Source organism: Helicoverpa zea, chromosome 29 (genome assembly GCF_022581195.2).
Source record: "Helicoverpa zea isolate HzStark_Cry1AcR chromosome 29, ilHelZeax1.1, whole genome shotgun sequence".
In the NCBI taxonomy this organism is placed as follows: domain Eukaryota; kingdom Metazoa; phylum Arthropoda; class Insecta; order Lepidoptera; family Noctuidae; genus Helicoverpa; species Helicoverpa zea.
Window position 1 is genome coordinate 1,481,069 of NC_061480.1, and position 18,270 is coordinate 1,499,338.

Below are 18,270 nucleotides of genomic sequence, written 5' to 3' on the forward strand. Positions count from 1 at the left end.
TCAACTCACACCAAAAGAACGTCGAAGTGCTTAATCCTTAATTTTCGAAAGAAATAATTAAATAAAAAGTTCACCGTTTTCCTTTGCTAAAAACTGTGTATTAACTATACACAACTAATATAGTATGAGGATACTTTTTCCCTGTAAATACATTTTTTTACACATACACAGACTTAATCAAACATGTTCCACACAAAACAATGTTTGGTTTTTATTATGCCTGCAGTAGTGAAGAGAATAGGGCAAAAGGGTATAAAAATAAAAGTCGTAATGATAATTTATCCGTAAAGGCCTATATTTATTGATTTATTTATATTTTGTTGACATAATCCATGTGTGCCCGTTTAATCGTCGACAGCCTAGCTCGCGTGCCCAACATAGTACCCTAACCGCGACATTTTCACATTTACATACTGCTTTATGATAACCTCTTTGTTAAGTATGCTCTCCTGGTACTTTTTACAAGACTATCGTAAATACCGTGGCGTTGTAACGGCGGTTTCCAATATTCTATCTATCTGTTGTTTGGTTACTACAGATAGGAATGTGAAAGTACTTTTATTTCAAAATTCTATCTCTAGTAAGTAAAATAACAGATTTGTAGAATATTGGAAATGGCCGCGTGACTGTATAAAATAACAAGTGTTTTATATCAATAAATTATATCTACAGTTTTATTTTCAAAATTATATCAGTGATTTCTCAATGGAATGTTATCCAGTACAAGAAAAAAAAAATATAATTAATTTATGACAGATTAATTACAATGATTAATAAAACTCAAATAATACAATTAATTATGTGATATAAATATTGATTGATCAATAAAAAATATATAAAACGAATATGTAGGAACAAGAACACACTGAAAAAAGTTTTTGAGACGACGAAGCGTGTAATTTTTGCACTCAAATAACTTAGCCAATTAAGTTGCACCATTTAACTATAACGATAACCAAGCCATAGCCAGCCGTATACTTGCCGCGCATTGCTCACATCGGCGATTTGACTACTGAAAATGGTTCGGTTATCGTTATAGTTAAATGGTGCAACTCAATGTCATTAAAACAATGTATATTTTTACGATAAAACATAAATAAAGACGAATATTATGTACAATATTTATTTATATAACTAATTGGTCAAGTATGAGTCGAGACCACGACAAATCGTAGGTTCTGTATAAGGAACCTTCTGTCAGATAGGCAGTCGCTCCTTGTAAAGCACTGGTACTCAGCTGCATCCGGTTAGACTGGAAGCCGACCCCAACATAGTTGGGAAAAGGCTAGGCAGATAATGTATAAGGAACCTTAGATTTGTTTGCGAAGCCTGTCCGTCTATCAAGGCTGATTGATAATTTCAGCAACTATTGTAATAGTTTAACATTATAAACAATGATTAAGAAAGAAACAGTTTCACCCGACTGAATCAAAAAGAGTTGCTTTATACGCGTTTTTAAGTTAAAAAATTTTGTAAAGTTAATTTGAATGACTTCAAATAATATAAATACATTTTTCATACACTCTATCACGCTTCTAAATCTAAATGGGTAAGCATAGACGTTTTCGATTCCCATTTAGCGTTCACATACAATAATTATTTAACTTATAAACTTTATTTATGTATATCTAAGACGATACAAATTATTTTTCTCACATTGTAAAATGACAAGTATTACATTTTTTTCAAAAACATTCAAATTAACTTTTTTTCGTCATACATTTATTTGGTGGTTTATTTACTAAAGAAAAAGTACTAGGAGAGCACAACACAAGAAGAGGTCTTAAGACACTTTTTATATGAGAGGATTTTTGTTCTAATCCTGAAGGACAATTCTAATTTTGAAATGCTTTAAAGTCAATTTAAAGTTTTTTCTTTTTAATCTGATTTATTTTTCTAATATACTCAATCCAGAGTATTAATAGTGCTATTCGATTGGTTGAATCAAATTATAAGTACATATAAACATTTTAAAATTGGAATTGTTCTTCAAGCTTACAAATAGGTTTTATTCGAAGTAAAGTTAACTATTCTGAGTCAACTCACATACTTCTTTAAGACTGATTTAGCGTACTTTTTGCTTTTTCTGCCAAATTCAGTGCTTACGTTCAAAATAACTGAATTTTAGCTTTATCATGTGAAAATTATGCTATCTATCAATAAATAAATAAAATTTCAGTACATACAATTTTAATAACACATTTTGCAGCTAAAGTTATTAAAATTAACTTATGCTAATTTTTTGAAAATTATATAATGTATAATTAATTTTTAAAAGAGCTTCTTTACATAAAACTGATAAATAATATTTGAAGAGTCTTTCAATTAATTTGGGGAAAAAACAACAGAAAAAGTACTATTATAGGAGAGCATAACCCTTGAAGAGGTTTTAAAACAACAGCCTGAGCTCACGCCGAGAACTCGAGAGGCGAGAACATGATAGGTCGTCTCTTTCTCGCAGTCATACCTTGATATAATTTCGGTTCCCGACAAGACTTCTCACCTGAGATTTTTTTGTTAACCTGCAGCATATTTAAAGTAAGATACGTGTAACTTCAGTTATTTTGAACATGAGGGTTGCAGCACAGGGCGGCCGGGCGTCAGTGGTTGGGCGGCGTCTTGGCGGGCGAGGCGGGCGGCGGCGCGGTCCAATCGTCAGCTCCCTCGTACTGAGTGTTCTCCAATCGCGTGATGAGCCGCTCATCTTCGTCGCCGAACTCGCCCCCCATGAGGGACGGCTCGCCTACCACCATCACGTCCTGGAGATGAGGGAAATTATGTAGTTTTGTATGTATTTGTTGACACAAGTTACCGAAGTTCCACAGGTCTCAAGCCTAAGCAAGCACTTGGCGCGGTCTTATGTGGTAATTTATGTAAATGCTATCCATTCGGTGAGGAATGAGTACATAAGAGGAAGTTTGAAAGTTGCATCGGGAACTATGTGAAAACCGGCTGTCATGTAATTGGCATGTGATGCGGAGGAATAAGGATCATGTTGCGATGAAGGTGCGTGAATGTGGATGGATATAACATAGTGGAAGAGAACGAACAAATAAATGATGAATGGATTGTGTGAAAGTCGACATGACTTGTGAGATAACGGCAGATAGAAGCGCTTATTAGGAGAAATCATCCGACCGCAAATAAAATTGATATTAGGCGGCACGCGCCGAGAAACAAAAAACTTAACATTCTGTCCCGCATTTTTACACGTCATAGGCATAAGTTGCTCTTTGTCTTGTGTGAATGAAACAGATACTATCAAGTATCACGTTGTCTATAGTTTACTCTGTCTACTACGGTATAAGGGCAGGAGGATGAGGAGGAGGTGTATCTATTTAGTATTGATGTAGTTACCATTAGAGGAAGTCTGAAAGTAGCGCCAGTTACAGAAAATATGAGAAGTAGAAGGTTGTCATGGTATGGGCATGTAATGAGGAGGGATGATACGCATGCAACAAAGTGTGTGCTAAATATGAATGGATTGCCTGAAAAGATGGATGGATTGCCTATAAGATGACATGAATAGGAAGGGAGTGAGTGTCAGTATAACGTGTGAGAGGGAAAAATGGAAGAGGGTGACATATTGCGCCGACCCCCAAATTAAATTGGGAACAGGGGAGGAGGAAGAAGAAGATGTAGTTACCTGTGATGCAAGGCTGAAGTTGGGTCCGGGCGAGCGTTTCTTGGCGGGCGCGGGCGGCGCGGCGTTGGGGCCGCCGCTGCCCTTGCGTTTGCGTCGCTTGCTGGCTGGACGCTGAGACTCTGCGAGGGAAATAATTGTGTTAATAGTGCTATTCTTTTAAGTTTATCACTGTTAACTGTAATTAGCTCGCAGTTCCACCCAATTCTTCAAGGAAATAACTTCCCGTACATGGGTACAAAATTGCCTATATGAGGATGTTTTTGCAAATTACTGTCAAGTTTCATACCGTAGTTCATGCTGTGGTTCTAGCGTGAACGAGTCACAAACATACACACTTACATCTTTACAAACATTCTCATTCATACTCTCTCTCAATAATCTCAGGAATGTCGGAACATAATAGGCATGATGACAGTAATCAAAAATCATTAAAATAATATATTTATTAAATTAAACTTGAAGCTTGGAATATAAAACGCGCATTGTTTTCTTTATTAATAATGTGATTAATATGTATTTTTATAAAATAAAATTACGAAATAAGGCAATCCGCCATGATATCTTGAACACCAATCAGAGCTCGTGACGTCATCTCTCAAAACAACTCGCGCGAAAGCGCGCGAACGTCACATTTCGTTATTGTGAACTTCCACTGCGATCTTTGTTTTTAATTAATTAATTGTTTATAACACGAGTTATGGAGCCCGGATTTATCAAGCCAAACAGCGCTAATTTGCCTAGAATTGATATCATAATGCTGGGAAAGTTTTTGGCATCAAATAAAGATTTTTATTCAGCTGAATTTAGAAATGTTAAAACTTCCATGTAAGTATACTAGTTTAATTAAAAAACAATGAGAGATGAAACCTAACCTCGAAATAGTTATTTACATTATAAACTATGCTAGAAGCTAGAGAACTATGTAATAACTTACATCAAAGTGATCTTCACAAAAATAAAGTTGTACCCTGGGCAATATTGCTTTTGAATCTCGCCTTGCAAGTTTAAGCCACTTGTTTCGTATTTTTTATGGGTATAATTTAGGCGATCACCAAAAATATTTTTAAGACTAAGCTGAGGCACCAAATAAAATAAAGAACTCCAAAAAAAATAAATTGACTTTATTAAAAGGGCACTAAAGTATATAATATTATGATCCAAAAAAAATAAAATAACATCAGAAAAATCGCAAATCTCGCACAAATATTATTTTTGGTTCCCAAAATGGATTAATGGTCACCAAATTCTATCCAACTAAAAGATTAATATTACTACCAAAATCAAAGTTAGTGACGAAAACGAATCGCTGCAAAACCGACTCCACGTAGTCTTGTCTGCCCTACCCCTAGAGTGCAATTCAAATCCGCGTAGGCGCAGAGCTTGCTTCGGCTTGCTGGCCGGCTCAGCCGGCCAGCCTCAGCCGCGGTGGTGAGCGTGAAAACCATCTGCGACGATAAGCTCGCATGGGACCGCCGGAGCCCCGCAGTGCCGGAGCCGTGACAGAAGCCATGCTTGCTGCATGTTTCGTGCTTACATTTTACTATTTAGTTACACACAAATTCATATAACAATAAATAAGCGACGTACGTTTGGGAACCCCAGTATATTAATTGGTATTTGGAAAATATTCTAGCGATCGTTAGCTTTTTTAGTCTAACAAAAATGACCAAATTAGGAGTCATGGTATTACATAATTGGTAACATCTAAGTAGTGACAATATATAATATTTGGTCTAAAGTGTATTTTAAAGGCGTCCATATATTTTTTTAGTAGTCAATAATACGAAAAAATGGTTTTACCTAATAATATTTTTGGAAACGTTATTTGGTGACCATTTATCCATTTTGGTAACCGTTTAGAATTTTTTTGGTAGTAAAATAGGTACTTTTTTGGGTGGTGTTTAAACACAAGCCTTTTTTTATTGTGAGGAACGTACACAAATAACTTATCATAAGTTGTTTTGGATGTGTTCTTACACTGGGGGACCCCACAACACCTTATTGTGTTGTGTTATTAAATATGCCCTTTCGAATTCATATTTAATAACACAAAAAACTTAATTATTGCACGAGCGTTGTTTACTTGCGTCTTGTAATTTCAGTCGTGACGTCACAAGTGACGACATGACACTGACAAGCGTTTTCGCGCCGGATTCAAAGTGGACAGAGAAAAATGCAATTATTTGATAAAAAAACTTCGCATTTTCTTAAAATTAATAATTTTTCATATAAAATAGACATATACCTACATCATACAAAGGAATTTAAAAATTTGTCATCATGCCTATTGGCCTTACTACAAAAACTTTAACCATTGTTTTACACTTGTCTAAAAAAAATGTGGCTCCAAAATGAACCGTATGTCAACGTCATAATTTGACATTTTTTTAGACAAGTCTTAAACTGACGTTAAAAAGTTTTTGTGGTAAGACGGAATATGTTTACATAACATAAATATGTTTTCAGTGACATAGCCCATTTATCATTGGCCAGTAGCAGTTAGAAGTAGTACCAGCTTGTGTATGCTGGTACTAGGGTACTAGGCGAACAGTACTGACCAGGACCACTTCTGGAAGAGCATGGTCTTGAGGCAGTCCGCTAACACAAGCTAGAGAGTCATATACTACGAGTACTAGGCGAACAGTACTGACCAGGAGGTGCGACCATGCGCTGCCACTTCTGGAAGAAAGAGCATGGTAGGTAGTCCGCTAACACAAGCTAGAGAGTCATATACTACGAGTACTAGGCGAACAGTACTGACCAGGAGGTGCGACCATGCGCTGCCACTTCTGGAAGAGCGTGGTCTTGAGGCAGTCGCGCGGCGACAGCGCGTACGCCTTGTGTCGCGACATCAGCTCCTGCATCGGCTCTAGGATCACGCATAACTGGAATATAATGAAATGTTTTATTAGATTTTAGCTTTATTTTAGTAAATTACGCGATGGTAAGATTCTACCAATATGAGTACAACACACATATTTTTTGATCTTCTCGCTCTAGTAACAAATTGCGAGCGAACATCATATACTGTCTGCGAAACTTTAACTCTTGTGCCTTTGGTGGAATCGTGCAATAATAAGATATTTTATATTCGATATTTTATGAAAAAGTCGCTAGTGTGCATGTAACCCTGTCGGTCCTCGTGATTTCTTGTCGGTCGTGACAGATTGTCGTCATTGAGGACCATGAGAGTGAAGAAAGTGGGAATACAGAGTGTCTGAGTCCACCGATAACAATAATCTCAAGTTTTCGCCAATAATCAGCGATTAGCGTAGACACAAGTGACAGAGCTTATCTTTAGTTACTCTAAACCTGGGTCAGGACGTATCTAGCAGTTCCTAGCAAGCTGATTTCCACGTAACACTACATACAGAATACATAAGCTCATCGTCTCGTTTGAGAATTTATGTGGTTGAAAGACATACGGTACAACTTCTTACCCTGAGATAGTTAAGCGTGGAGTTGGTGATGCCCTGGCGCGTGATGTTCTTGGCGAGCGCGTCGAGCGCGGCGTGGTCGGGCGGGTGCACGGCGGCGCGCGGGATCAGCTCGCGGTGAGCCCGCACCGCCAGGTGCCAGGTCTTGATGCGCATCAGGTCGTCGAACGTGAACTCCAGGATCAGACGCCCTTCTGTGCATACCTGGGGAAGAAAATCACGAGGTTATTTTTTATAATAGATACGTGAGAAAGAAACTGGTCAATAACAGGTGTCTTGCAAACTAAAAGTACTAGGAGAGCAGGAATTTGAGGAACTTATGGCGAGTTCCAGCAAGGTGGAACTGTTCCTATTTGAGAACAAAATGTCACACATGGCTGAGATAAAACATTGATGATAGATTTTATATTATTTCTAATTTTAAGTTTTCTTTGCAAGGAATGTACTTACCTACTCTTATTTAAATAGTATTTAATTGTTACTTAGTTAGTTTAAAGTTTTATTTTTTACTAGCTTCCGCCAGCGGCTTCGCCCGCGTGGTGTGTTGATAAAAAGTAGCCTATGTTAATCCAGGGTATCACCTATCTACATACCGAATTTCAATCAAATCGGTCCAGCCGTTTTTGCGTGATTGAATAACAAACATACATCCATACATTCTCACAAACTTTCACATTTATAATATAAGTAAGAAGTAAGATGTTTTTAATTTTTATGTTATCTTTTTTATATTTTCTTTATTTTTAAGTTTCCTTTGCAAGAAATGTAACTACTCTGATTTATGTAATTGACTTTTGAAGTCGTGCAAATCAAATAAAAAAAATATATGTTATGGCCAGTTTCACCAGTTACTGATAGATAAACTATAACTTGGTTTCACAGGTCTCAATCAGCAATATCTGGCAGTTTTAGGTAACCCTTTACTGACAAATCAGCATTAACTACCAGATAACTAACTGACACTTTGTCGGTAACCAATGAAACCGGACTTGAGTGTTCGAAAGAGTGACGACTCGACGCGATAGACTCATGTCGATCGAAGAAAAGAAACATTTCTTTTCTCGGTGTCAAACATCGCCATGCTCGAGACGATAGAAATCTTTCTTCAATCTGTCATTATGTCGATTCTCCGGTAGACAAAAGCTGTTTCTACGGCGGTCATGCTGGGCCCGCAGATGTCGAAAGCATGATGACAAATACTAGGCGCACAGAAAACATGAAGAGATGAACTTACTTTAGTAAACATAGGTTTCCCATGGTGCGTGACCATGGTACAGTGGTCGCAGTCTAGAGTGATGCTTGTGTTGTGGAAGGATTCCTTGGGCTGCCTCATCGTGTAGTACAGTTCGGAGACTCCGCCCTCGTATATACTACGAAAGTACCGCGGTATCAACGTCCTTCCTATTGCTGGAAAGAGAAAAAAAAATATTAGTCTCTCATATAGGTAGCGTTTTTGCACTAGCGGATTTTCGGTTCGGTTTTTACGGGCGTTGCCAATGTAATATGTAAAACAAGTTGTTTGTTGCATTGTTGGATTAGAAAAAAATCCTTTTTTGACTTTCTTAAAATTTTAAGAAGATCTAAAGAATCCAGATCCAGACCAAATCAGAAGTCCAGCGTTTGTAATACTTCTAAAGGTCTGAATCAAATGGATGAGCCTTCTAACAATGGGTATCCAGAAATATAAAATCATTTATTTGCAAAATCAGAAATCATAAAAGCTCCGTAGTCATGTTTTAACCCAATAGATGGCGCCACTGTCTACATTTTAATATTCTGTAGATATTTTCTGAGCGCAGAACTACCAGGAGCCTATGAAACGTAAGGAGGTGCCACTTACTGTATCTCTTAGGTCCATCTTCTAAACAGAATGTGAGGGTCAGCGTCGCGTCGTCCTCGAAGAACTCTGTCGCGAACGCGTCCCACCACAGGTTATCTGAGTCCTGGAATTTGGTGAGAACATCTTTAGTTTTATGTTAGCCTAGTACTATGAGGGAAGTTAGAAAAGTGTAATTTTTTAATCAAAACCAAACAAAATTAATAGTCTTCCGCCCTACGGTTTCACTAGATATAGGTAGTTATCGGCACGGATGATGATGATGTCCTCCTAGCCGATTATCGGCTACGGCGGCTGTTCTCATGTAAGGAGATTAGCCAACTGCGCAGGACATATTATAGTGCACAAGCATTTGCGCAGACACAGGTGCACTCCCTATTCCTTCACTCTCATAGCCCGATGGGACGGCAATCCGACACGACCGGAGAGAGATCAGGCGCAGGACCGACATTAACGTGCTCTCCGATGCACGGGTGTATCAATCACCAACTTCCAGGCTCCGAGCTGCTTTGTGAAAGTCTTCTAAAACCCACAAAGCGATTTCGGCCCGACTCGGGAATCGAACCCGAGACCTCGTACTCAGCAGCCACACTTGCGACAACTAGACCCACGAGGCAGACATCGATCGATAGACGGATAATGAGCTCTCGGCGGAAGAGTGGGGATCGCTTTGCGCACTGATCACTTCTGCGCAGGTGAAGGTCAGGGCTCAATATCCTTGCCGATGATTATACTCATTTGTAAGACTGGTTATCAGACTTTCTGGCTGGCACGCTTGATTCTTTTGGGAGACCGATCCATGTTCTTACCTTGCCACGGTTTGCTTAACTTGTACATAGAATATAATATGAACAACTTTGGCAGTCTTTACGGGCAGTTAGAAGCCAGAAAGTCTGACAGCCAATCTTACCACGGTGTATCGGGTGACAATTTGTTTGAGGAGGTCAGATAGGCACTCTCTCCATGAAAATACTGGTACTCAGTCGCTTCAGGTCAAACTGGAAGCCGACCCCAACATAATTGGAAAAGGCTGGGAAGATGATGACCTGCATTGTGTATTGACCATAGGGTGACCAACCCATGTTCTGGCCTTACCAAGGTTATAGTTATCGGCACGGATATTGAGCTCTCGGCGGAAGAGTGGGGATCGCTTTGCGCACTGTACACATAAGGCAATAAATCAATAAATCGCTTCTGCGCAGGTGAAGGTCAGGGCTCAATATCCGTGCCGATAACTATAGCTTATCTTAGATCCTCATCCTCCGAGCCTTTTTCCCAACCACGTTGGGGTCGGCTTCCAGTCTAATCGGATTCAGCTGAGTACCAGTGCTTTACAAGAAGCGACTGCCTATCTGACCTCCTCAACCCAGTTACCCGGGTAACCCGATACCCCTTGGTTAGACTGGTGTCAGACTTACTGGCTTCTGACTACCCGTAACGACTGGCAAGGATGTTCAATGACAGCCGGGACCTACAGTTTAACGTGCCATCCGAAACACAGTCAGTGGTGTCTAATCTGTACCTACTTTAGCTTAGCTTAGATACAATATAGAATACCAACCTCTGTCCTCTGCTGTAACCGTTTGTTGAGTTCATATACTCTGTAATCTGGCTGACCAAAGTATGGAGCGTGCCGCCTGAAACAGATGTAAAATAGACGTTAAAATACAGTAAATAAGGTCTAATTTAGACTGGCATACATATCATTGCTAGGTAAAGATGGAGGAATATTGATCACCACGTGCTTCAGGCAGATTGGCGAAATCAGACATCCTTTATAGGATGTTAATTTTGTGCAAGGAAAATAAATATAGGACTAAATGTAAGACATATCGTTTCAAATTATTCTTCTTCTTCAATTTAAGAGCCCAGCTCTTGTCGGTGCAGCTCCTTCCATTTACGCCTATCTAGCGCCAACTCCTGAACTTCCTTATACGTCACAACATTCACCTTCTCTTTATTATTATTATTTATCTATTTATTCAAATGATTATCTTATTCAAATACAGGCCAAAAATCAGAACTTTTCCAACGTCTAATTACATAAACGCAGCCCTTATAGTGCTTTCGCACTAGCGGTTTTCCTTCTCGGTTGTTCCGCAGATCGTGCGTGCGTTCTTGAAAACATATTTTGAAAAACCAGCCTACCTTCGGAGCAATCTCTACCAGCTTTCAGGCTATGATTACTACGTTCCTAAACACATACCGTCTTACCACAAAAACTTTTTAACGTCAGTTTAAGACTTGTCTAAAAAAATGTCAAATTATGACGTTGACATATGGTTCATTTTGGAGCCACATTTTTTTTAGACAAGTGTAAAACAGTGGTTAAATTTTTTGTAGCCCATAAGAGTTTTGTCAAACTAGCGGATTTTATTCTCGGTTTTTCGCTCGTTTCACGTTGTGCCTCGAGTACACGTGTGACAGTCAAACCGTACGTCAGTATTTTTGCAGCGCGTACCGATCATAAGAAAAGCGCGATAAAACCCCCTAGTATGAAAGCCTTCTCCAATTCACGCTTCAAATAACAAAACAATGTTTATTCAGAGTATTTCAGAGCAATGACGTCACGCCTATGACGTCACTCTCGAAGCCGCACGTCAGACGGAGGCGGACGAGAAAAACAATCGCATTTGTACGAGTTTTCTTGATAATGACTACTTTCTGAGAAATCAACCCTTACTTATGTATACTATATGTGTTGTGGAAATTAGCTTTCGTCAAGAGTTTCTGCCGTGTGCAGTAGTCACCTACCACGATAAAATAATTGACTATCTATTCTGATGAAATAATCTTTCAAATCGGAATAGTTCTTCCAAAATTGGGGCCTTTGAGCCACTTCAGCTTGGGGCATGGTTCCTGAGATTTGGGGGGGTCCAAGCGAGCGAAGAAAATACTTCCCGTACCCTGGTAAAATATAGCCTATGCACAGCTGTCTTATAGTGTTGACCACCGAGTGTTATGAAAATCTATTCATCCATTAGCGGGTGAAGAAGCAACGAATACACACACGTAAAAAGTATTTGTTATGAAAAATATACTAGTTAACACTGAGACTAGCCCATCAGATAAAATAATAATTTGATAGCGCCATAGCGTAGTTTCTTGGACGCTATATTTTTTTAAAGCATCGAGGGCGTTGAACTTTAATCAGCTGATGTTTTGATCCGCCTAGCATTTCCTCACCTGGTATATTGGGATCGGCTTTCAGTCTAACTGGATACAGCTGAGTACCAGTGTGCCACATGGAGCGACTGCCTATCTGACCTCCTCAATCCAGTTACTTGGGCAACCCCTTCGCAATACTGGTAGTCAGACGTTCTGCTTTCTGACTACTCGTAACGACTGCCAAAGGTATGCAAATGATGTAATACGAAAAATATGACTCCTCTTTCAGCAGTCAAGTAAAAACTATGAATGTAAAGAGGATTTCGATATCGGATACTTATCGCGACTTACAATTTGATAAACAAAAAACAAAGTTTGTTTATTTCTCGTTTGTTTGTAAACAAAACATTGTTTAAATAAAAATATCCGAAACTGATGAGCACTGCCTACCGATAATGGACGAACAGGCAAACATTTTTTTGACTCTCTATCGAATATTCGGGTTATTTACTCGTAATAAAACTAATGAAAGTACCAGGACAGCATCAGGACTGAAAACGCGGAGAGCGTAAGTATTGGGCTAGAAGAGAAGTCTTGATTCATCATCTGCCTAGCCTTTTGATTAAAACCGTATTAATTTTAAAAAGAATAACAAATTATCAGAAGAAACATACATACATAATTTTCCTTAATCCCGGAAGAATTTCATCAAGATAAGTACTAGGCAAACATGAAACGCGAGAGATTCTCGTGACGATAGTAATTTAAAAAGGCTGACTGATAACGTTCTTTAATTTTGGGACAAGATAACAGAATTAGATATGTCCTAGAAATTACAAAAGACAGATAGCAAGATTTGTTTGGTCATCAGAATTATCATATTTTTCTATGCGTTCCCAGAGGGAATTGCATTTGCCAATTTCTAATGCGTCCGAAGTAGGATATTTGGCTAGGCGGTAAATGTTTTAGGAGCCAAATTCTTTAACATAGGAAGTACTACAATTAACTTTACCATTCTGAAATTATGTCCCAATGAGTGTACAACAGTCTGCTTTTTAAAAAAGAACTATTGCTCATGTGCCTGTTAATAACATGGCTGACTTCAGACAGGCAAAGGTATTTGACGAGCGCTGTAGTACATTCTGCGTATAATGAAGAATCATCTAAAATTCGGACTCACCAAGGCTTTACGTAGTCTTTCGGAGAAATGAACGTGATTTTATGCGATACCCAAGGAAATAAACAATTTGTCAACACATCAGCAATTAATTATGAAAACGTTTGCAAGAATTCGCTGCCACTGCAAGGTTGCAAGGCAATTAAAATTGCTTGAATTGTCAAATCAATTTTCTAGACGTGCTCAAATGCATTTTTTTATAGTTTGAACTCAAAATTCAGTTTCACGATAATCTTGTTCTACTTATATCATAATTTTCTGAGAAAATTGTCATCATCTGGATAGCCTTTTGCCAAATATGTTGGGGTCGGCATAAAGTCTAATCAGGATGCAGCTGAGTACCAGTGTTTAACAAGGAGCGACTGCTAATCTGACCTACGCAACCCAGTTACCAAGGCAACCCAATACCCCCCTTGGTAAGACTGGGTTTCAGAATTTTGCGAACTGTATAGTTTTATAATTTATGCACTTGCATTTTAGCGCAATCGGCTGCAAGCGTGCTTAACGCAGTCAAATGACCAACTTTCCAATGCTACGTAGAGTTTCTAACGCAACTTGGCATATTTTTCAGAAAGATATTTTCATTTTTATGACGTAGAAAATAGCTACAAGTGACAGAATTCAGAACCCTTTCACTTTTTAAGTCGGTTAAAACAGGTGGTTGTAGATGAAGTTAACCAGGGTACTATAAAAATGAGGAGGTGATTTGTAAACTGGGAAGTGTACAATCCCCAAATCCTGCTAGGCAAAACCAAAATCTTTTACGGAGAATTGCAATTACTTATCTATCTAGAGATTTTCTGCAGAATCTGACATAATTGTTCGTGTATAACATACTAGCCGTTTTCCCGCGGTTTCACCCGCGTCCCGTGGTAACTACTGCCCGTACCGGGATAAAATATAGCCTCTATGTTACTCGTGGATAATGTAGCTTTCGAATGGTGAAAGAATTTTTAAAAACTGTCCAGTAGTTTTTGAGCCTATTCATTACAACCAAACAAACAAACAAAGTTTTCCTCTTTATAATATTAGTATAGAAGTATTCGTGTGAAGAAAATCAAAAGATAGATAGGTAATTGAAATCGGCAGTTGGCTGCTTCATTTTGATTGATAGATTCGCTTTCTTATTTCTACCAAAGTACCAGGCGCCCATAAGACGCGAAGAGCTTTACCTAAAATATGGCTCCGGCATAGGGTGGTACATCGGCGGCGGCGGCGCGAACTCATGGTACTGTATGTGCGTCGGGTGGTGCGGCGAGAGATGGTGGCCGTATTCTCGGTACTCGCCCTCGCCGCCAAGCGAGCCCAGGGCTACCGGCATGTAGGCCACTTTGTCACCGCGCCATCATCGCGTCACTTGTGGCTGACTCTTTGACGGATATGCGCTCCTGGTAGCGAGCGGTAATTTCTTCACTGAGTTTTTTAACACTTTCAATGTTTTACTTTTTATCACACTTTTTTTGCGTCTTTCAGGGACTAAATTGTTAGTATTTTTAATAAATAGAATTTTAATTTAAATTTTAGTTCGCAATAAATATTTAAGCACTAACTTTGGGCACTTTGGTTTTATATAACACAATTTTATTCTTAAATAAAACTAAAATTTCTTCTTCACTTCTGAAAATAGGCTAAACCTATAAAAATACTATTCTAAGCGTAGCTTTCAAGAATTTACTACGCGCAACGCATCACGAAGAGCGACTGATAAAGCATTTCAAATTTTTCGCGCGGGATGTGTCATAGTACCGTGAAACGTCCTAAATCCTTTATATACTTTACGTTGCCACGCGAATTTGGGCTTTATCGCGTGGCAGTAGAGGCGATAAGCGTGAACGGTGCTGAGCACGGCAGGCGGAGCGGCAACGTCGCGTCAGCTGGCTGTGCTACTAGCGAGACGCGTTCGAAAAGGTCAACATCGGTTACTATTTTTTTTTCATCCCACCGGCTATTTTCGTTGGCTTTGTTTGTTTTTTTATCATTGATATATTGATTTTTAGGACCGGAATGTGGATTGGAAATTTTAGTTTAAAACCACCGGCAACATGTTACGGTTGACGCGTCGAATATCGATTTACACCAACAAGAATGTATATTGAATTTCATAATAGACTGCATACGGCTAACGGCATTGTTTCCGGCGCGTTGTTTATATCGCTAAAACTGGTTTATTAACGCAAAACGAGGCTAATTATCTCCATATATTATTCGCCAGTCAAAAATTATCATATAAAATAATTTATTCAAGTAAAAATTAAATAATAAAAGAGTATTGTTTTCACCGCGGCAAGGCCTCGGAACGCACGCGACGTTGCCGCTCAGCACGTTCGCGCCATACTTTTTACTGTTTCTTAGCACATAGAAACGCTCATTACGCTGGCACGCACACAGACACAGCTTATATTGTTGTATCCGCAGTACATAGTGCAAGATGGTATATAATGTACATTCCGCGACGGTAGATATGTAGGTAAACTACGTCGCTGTACAAATCAAACATCGCGTCTATAAATAAAATGCAAACGTGTCCGTGAAACGCGCGCATCTTCCGATTGTTTGGGAAAATGATCAAATTCGAAAATGGCGGGCGGAACGTCATAGTCATAGTGACGTGTAATGATTTTTTTTTGCAAACAGACGCGGGTTAATCGAGTGCGAGCGCATGGGAAAGTTTCGAAAATCGAATTGGAAAATTTCATTTCGGAAAATTGGGAAAATCTATTGTTATTTTTTTATTTTTTGTAATGTTTTTGTTTTTTTTTTATATAAATCGTGTGCCAGTCTTGAATTTAATGGATTTTCTTATTTCTTTTCCTTCATTATAAAGCTATTTTTTACATAATTGACGGCAAAAAAAATCGTCAAAAAGCGGCGAGGACATCTTCAAAACAGTCGAACAAAAACCTCATTGTGAAGCGAATCATAAAAACTACAATTCACACAATTGTCGAATCGCAAACCCAAGGATGTTGCCTTGAAGCGTTATCTAGATACACTGATAACAACACCAAACAACGCGCTGTACACAAGTAAATAGCGTTCGCGGCCATAAAACAATAAAACATTACTTTTACAAAAAACTACGTCGGCTAGAATCCGAGGTGCCACAAATGTGTGTCACAACGAGTCAATGACTTCACAGTACTAACACGTAAACTTAAACACGTGTGTCAAAGAAAATTGCCCTGAAAATCGAATAATCGGACATCGCGACGTGCGACGCCCGACACGGCTACAACACTAATAAGAACGCGTTTAAATCCTATCAATCGATTGGAGAAAAAAATATTGTAGTATTACAAAGCGATTCCAAATTTGAATGCACACTAGCTAGTTACGCGGCGTACTGCACCTATGTAAAGTACATAGGTAGAACTGTGCCGCTCTGACGGGTGACGGACTGTCATCGCTCGGCTGTTTCCGTGAGCTGTCGGCGGCCGCTCGGGTAGCGTCGGCAGGCGCGTTCGGATATACGATTAGATTATGTCAAAATGATTAAGAGAAACCGGTTTTAAGTTATAGTTAGGTCAATCACTTGGGCCGGTTATAGTTTACAATGGCTGACTAGTTTTGGCTTACAAGTGTTTCCGCGATCGCAGCCAGACAGATTGATGTATTTGCAAGTGCGATGCATTCTTGACTGTTTCGAACAGGTTTCTTGAACTCTAAACGTCTGTAGTACATGTCAGAGTATAGTTAGAATGCTCTGCAGCTTTATGAATGCCCGGTGTTTCTGTGCGCATGTCTTGTGGCATATGACATATTTTAGAGATGAAAATGTCGCAGAGTTTTTAGAGTTTTCGTGCCTGGTGACGAGTCTTGATCATCCATCACGCTTTTTCAAGGTGAAGACCTTTAGTTTAGGTTTTCAAGCGATGTTTTCCTGTACTGTCTTTCAATGGTGTCCCGAAATGAACTTGCGAGGACATGACACTGAAAAGTGTTACTGATAGTTCATGTTTGGGTAGAACAACACTTTAGCCTTTTCCAAAACTACATTGGGGTCGGAGTACCAGGGTTTTTTTACATGGAGAGACCGAGAGACTGCATATCTGATCTCCTCAGCCTGGACAACTCAACATCCCGTTGAAAGACTGATTTTCAGTCAGATTTTAAAGAAGAAGACTGCCAAAGAGGTTCAAATGATTCTAGACATACCTTACTGCCGTATTCGGCTACAGCGACTGCCTACCTACTCAGATTATATGTAAGCTGATGTAGGAACTCGTTAGTTGCTCCAATGGCTCATATAGCCAATAGGCATGATGACAGTAATCAAAAATCATTAAAATAATATATTTATTAAATTAAACTTGAAGCTTGGAATATAAAACGCGCATTGTTTTCTTTATTAATAATGTGATTAATATGTATTTTTATAAAATAAAATTACGAAATAAGGCAATCCGCCATGATATCTTGAACACCAATCAGAGCTCGTGACGTCATTTCTCAAAACAACTCGCGCGAAAGCGCGCAAAAGTCACATTTCGTTATTGTGAACTTCCACTGCGATCTTTGTTTTTAATTAATTAATTGTTTATAACACGAGTTATGGAGCCCGGATTTATCAAGGCAAACAGCGCTTACTTGCCTAGAATTGATATCATAATGCTGGGAAAGTTTTTGGCATCAAATAAAGATTTTTGTTCAGCTGAATTTAGAAATGTTAAAACTTCCATGTAAGTATACTGGTTTAATTAAAAAACAATGAGAGATGAAACCTAACCTCGAAATAGTTATTTACATTATAAACTATGCTAGAATCTAGAGAACTATGTAATAACTTACATCAAAGTAATCTTCACAAAAATAAAGTAGTACCCTGGGCAATATTGCTTTTGAATCTCGCCTTGCAAGTTTAAGCCACTTGTTACGTATTTTTTTATTGTGAGGAACGTACACAAATAACTTATCAGGAGTTGTTTTGGATGTGTTCTTACACTGGGGGACCCCACAGCACCTATGCCCTTTCGAATTCATATTTAATAACACAAAAAACTTAATTATTGCACGAGCGTTGTGTACTTGCGTCTTGTAATTTCAGTCGTGACGTCACAAGTGACGA

At 38.8% G+C, this 18,270-nt stretch overlaps 1 protein-coding gene across 6 annotated transcripts in view; it reads right to left on the reverse strand.

Moving 5' to 3' along the window:
• Positions 1-271: 271 nt before the first annotated feature.
• LOC124644032 (LIM domain-binding protein 2) overlaps positions 272-18,270 on the reverse strand; it is a 55,978-nt gene continuing 37,979 nt past the window's right edge. For 2 of the 6 annotated variants that reach the window (XM_047183207.1, XM_047183208.1), the window contains exons 3-9: positions 10,482-10,557; positions 8,924-9,026; positions 8,318-8,490; positions 7,087-7,287; positions 6,408-6,531; positions 3,647-3,765; positions 272-2,759 (exon numbers count right to left, since the gene is read on the reverse strand). In XM_047183207.1, coding sequence (XP_047039163.1) covers positions 2,601-2,759; positions 3,647-3,765; positions 6,408-6,531; positions 7,087-7,287; positions 8,318-8,490; positions 8,924-9,026; positions 10,482-10,557 — 955 coding nt within the window. In that variant the 3' untranslated portion in view covers positions 272-2,600. The other 4 variants (XM_047183213.1, XM_047183211.1, XM_047183210.1 and 1 more) reach the window with 4 other exon arrangements.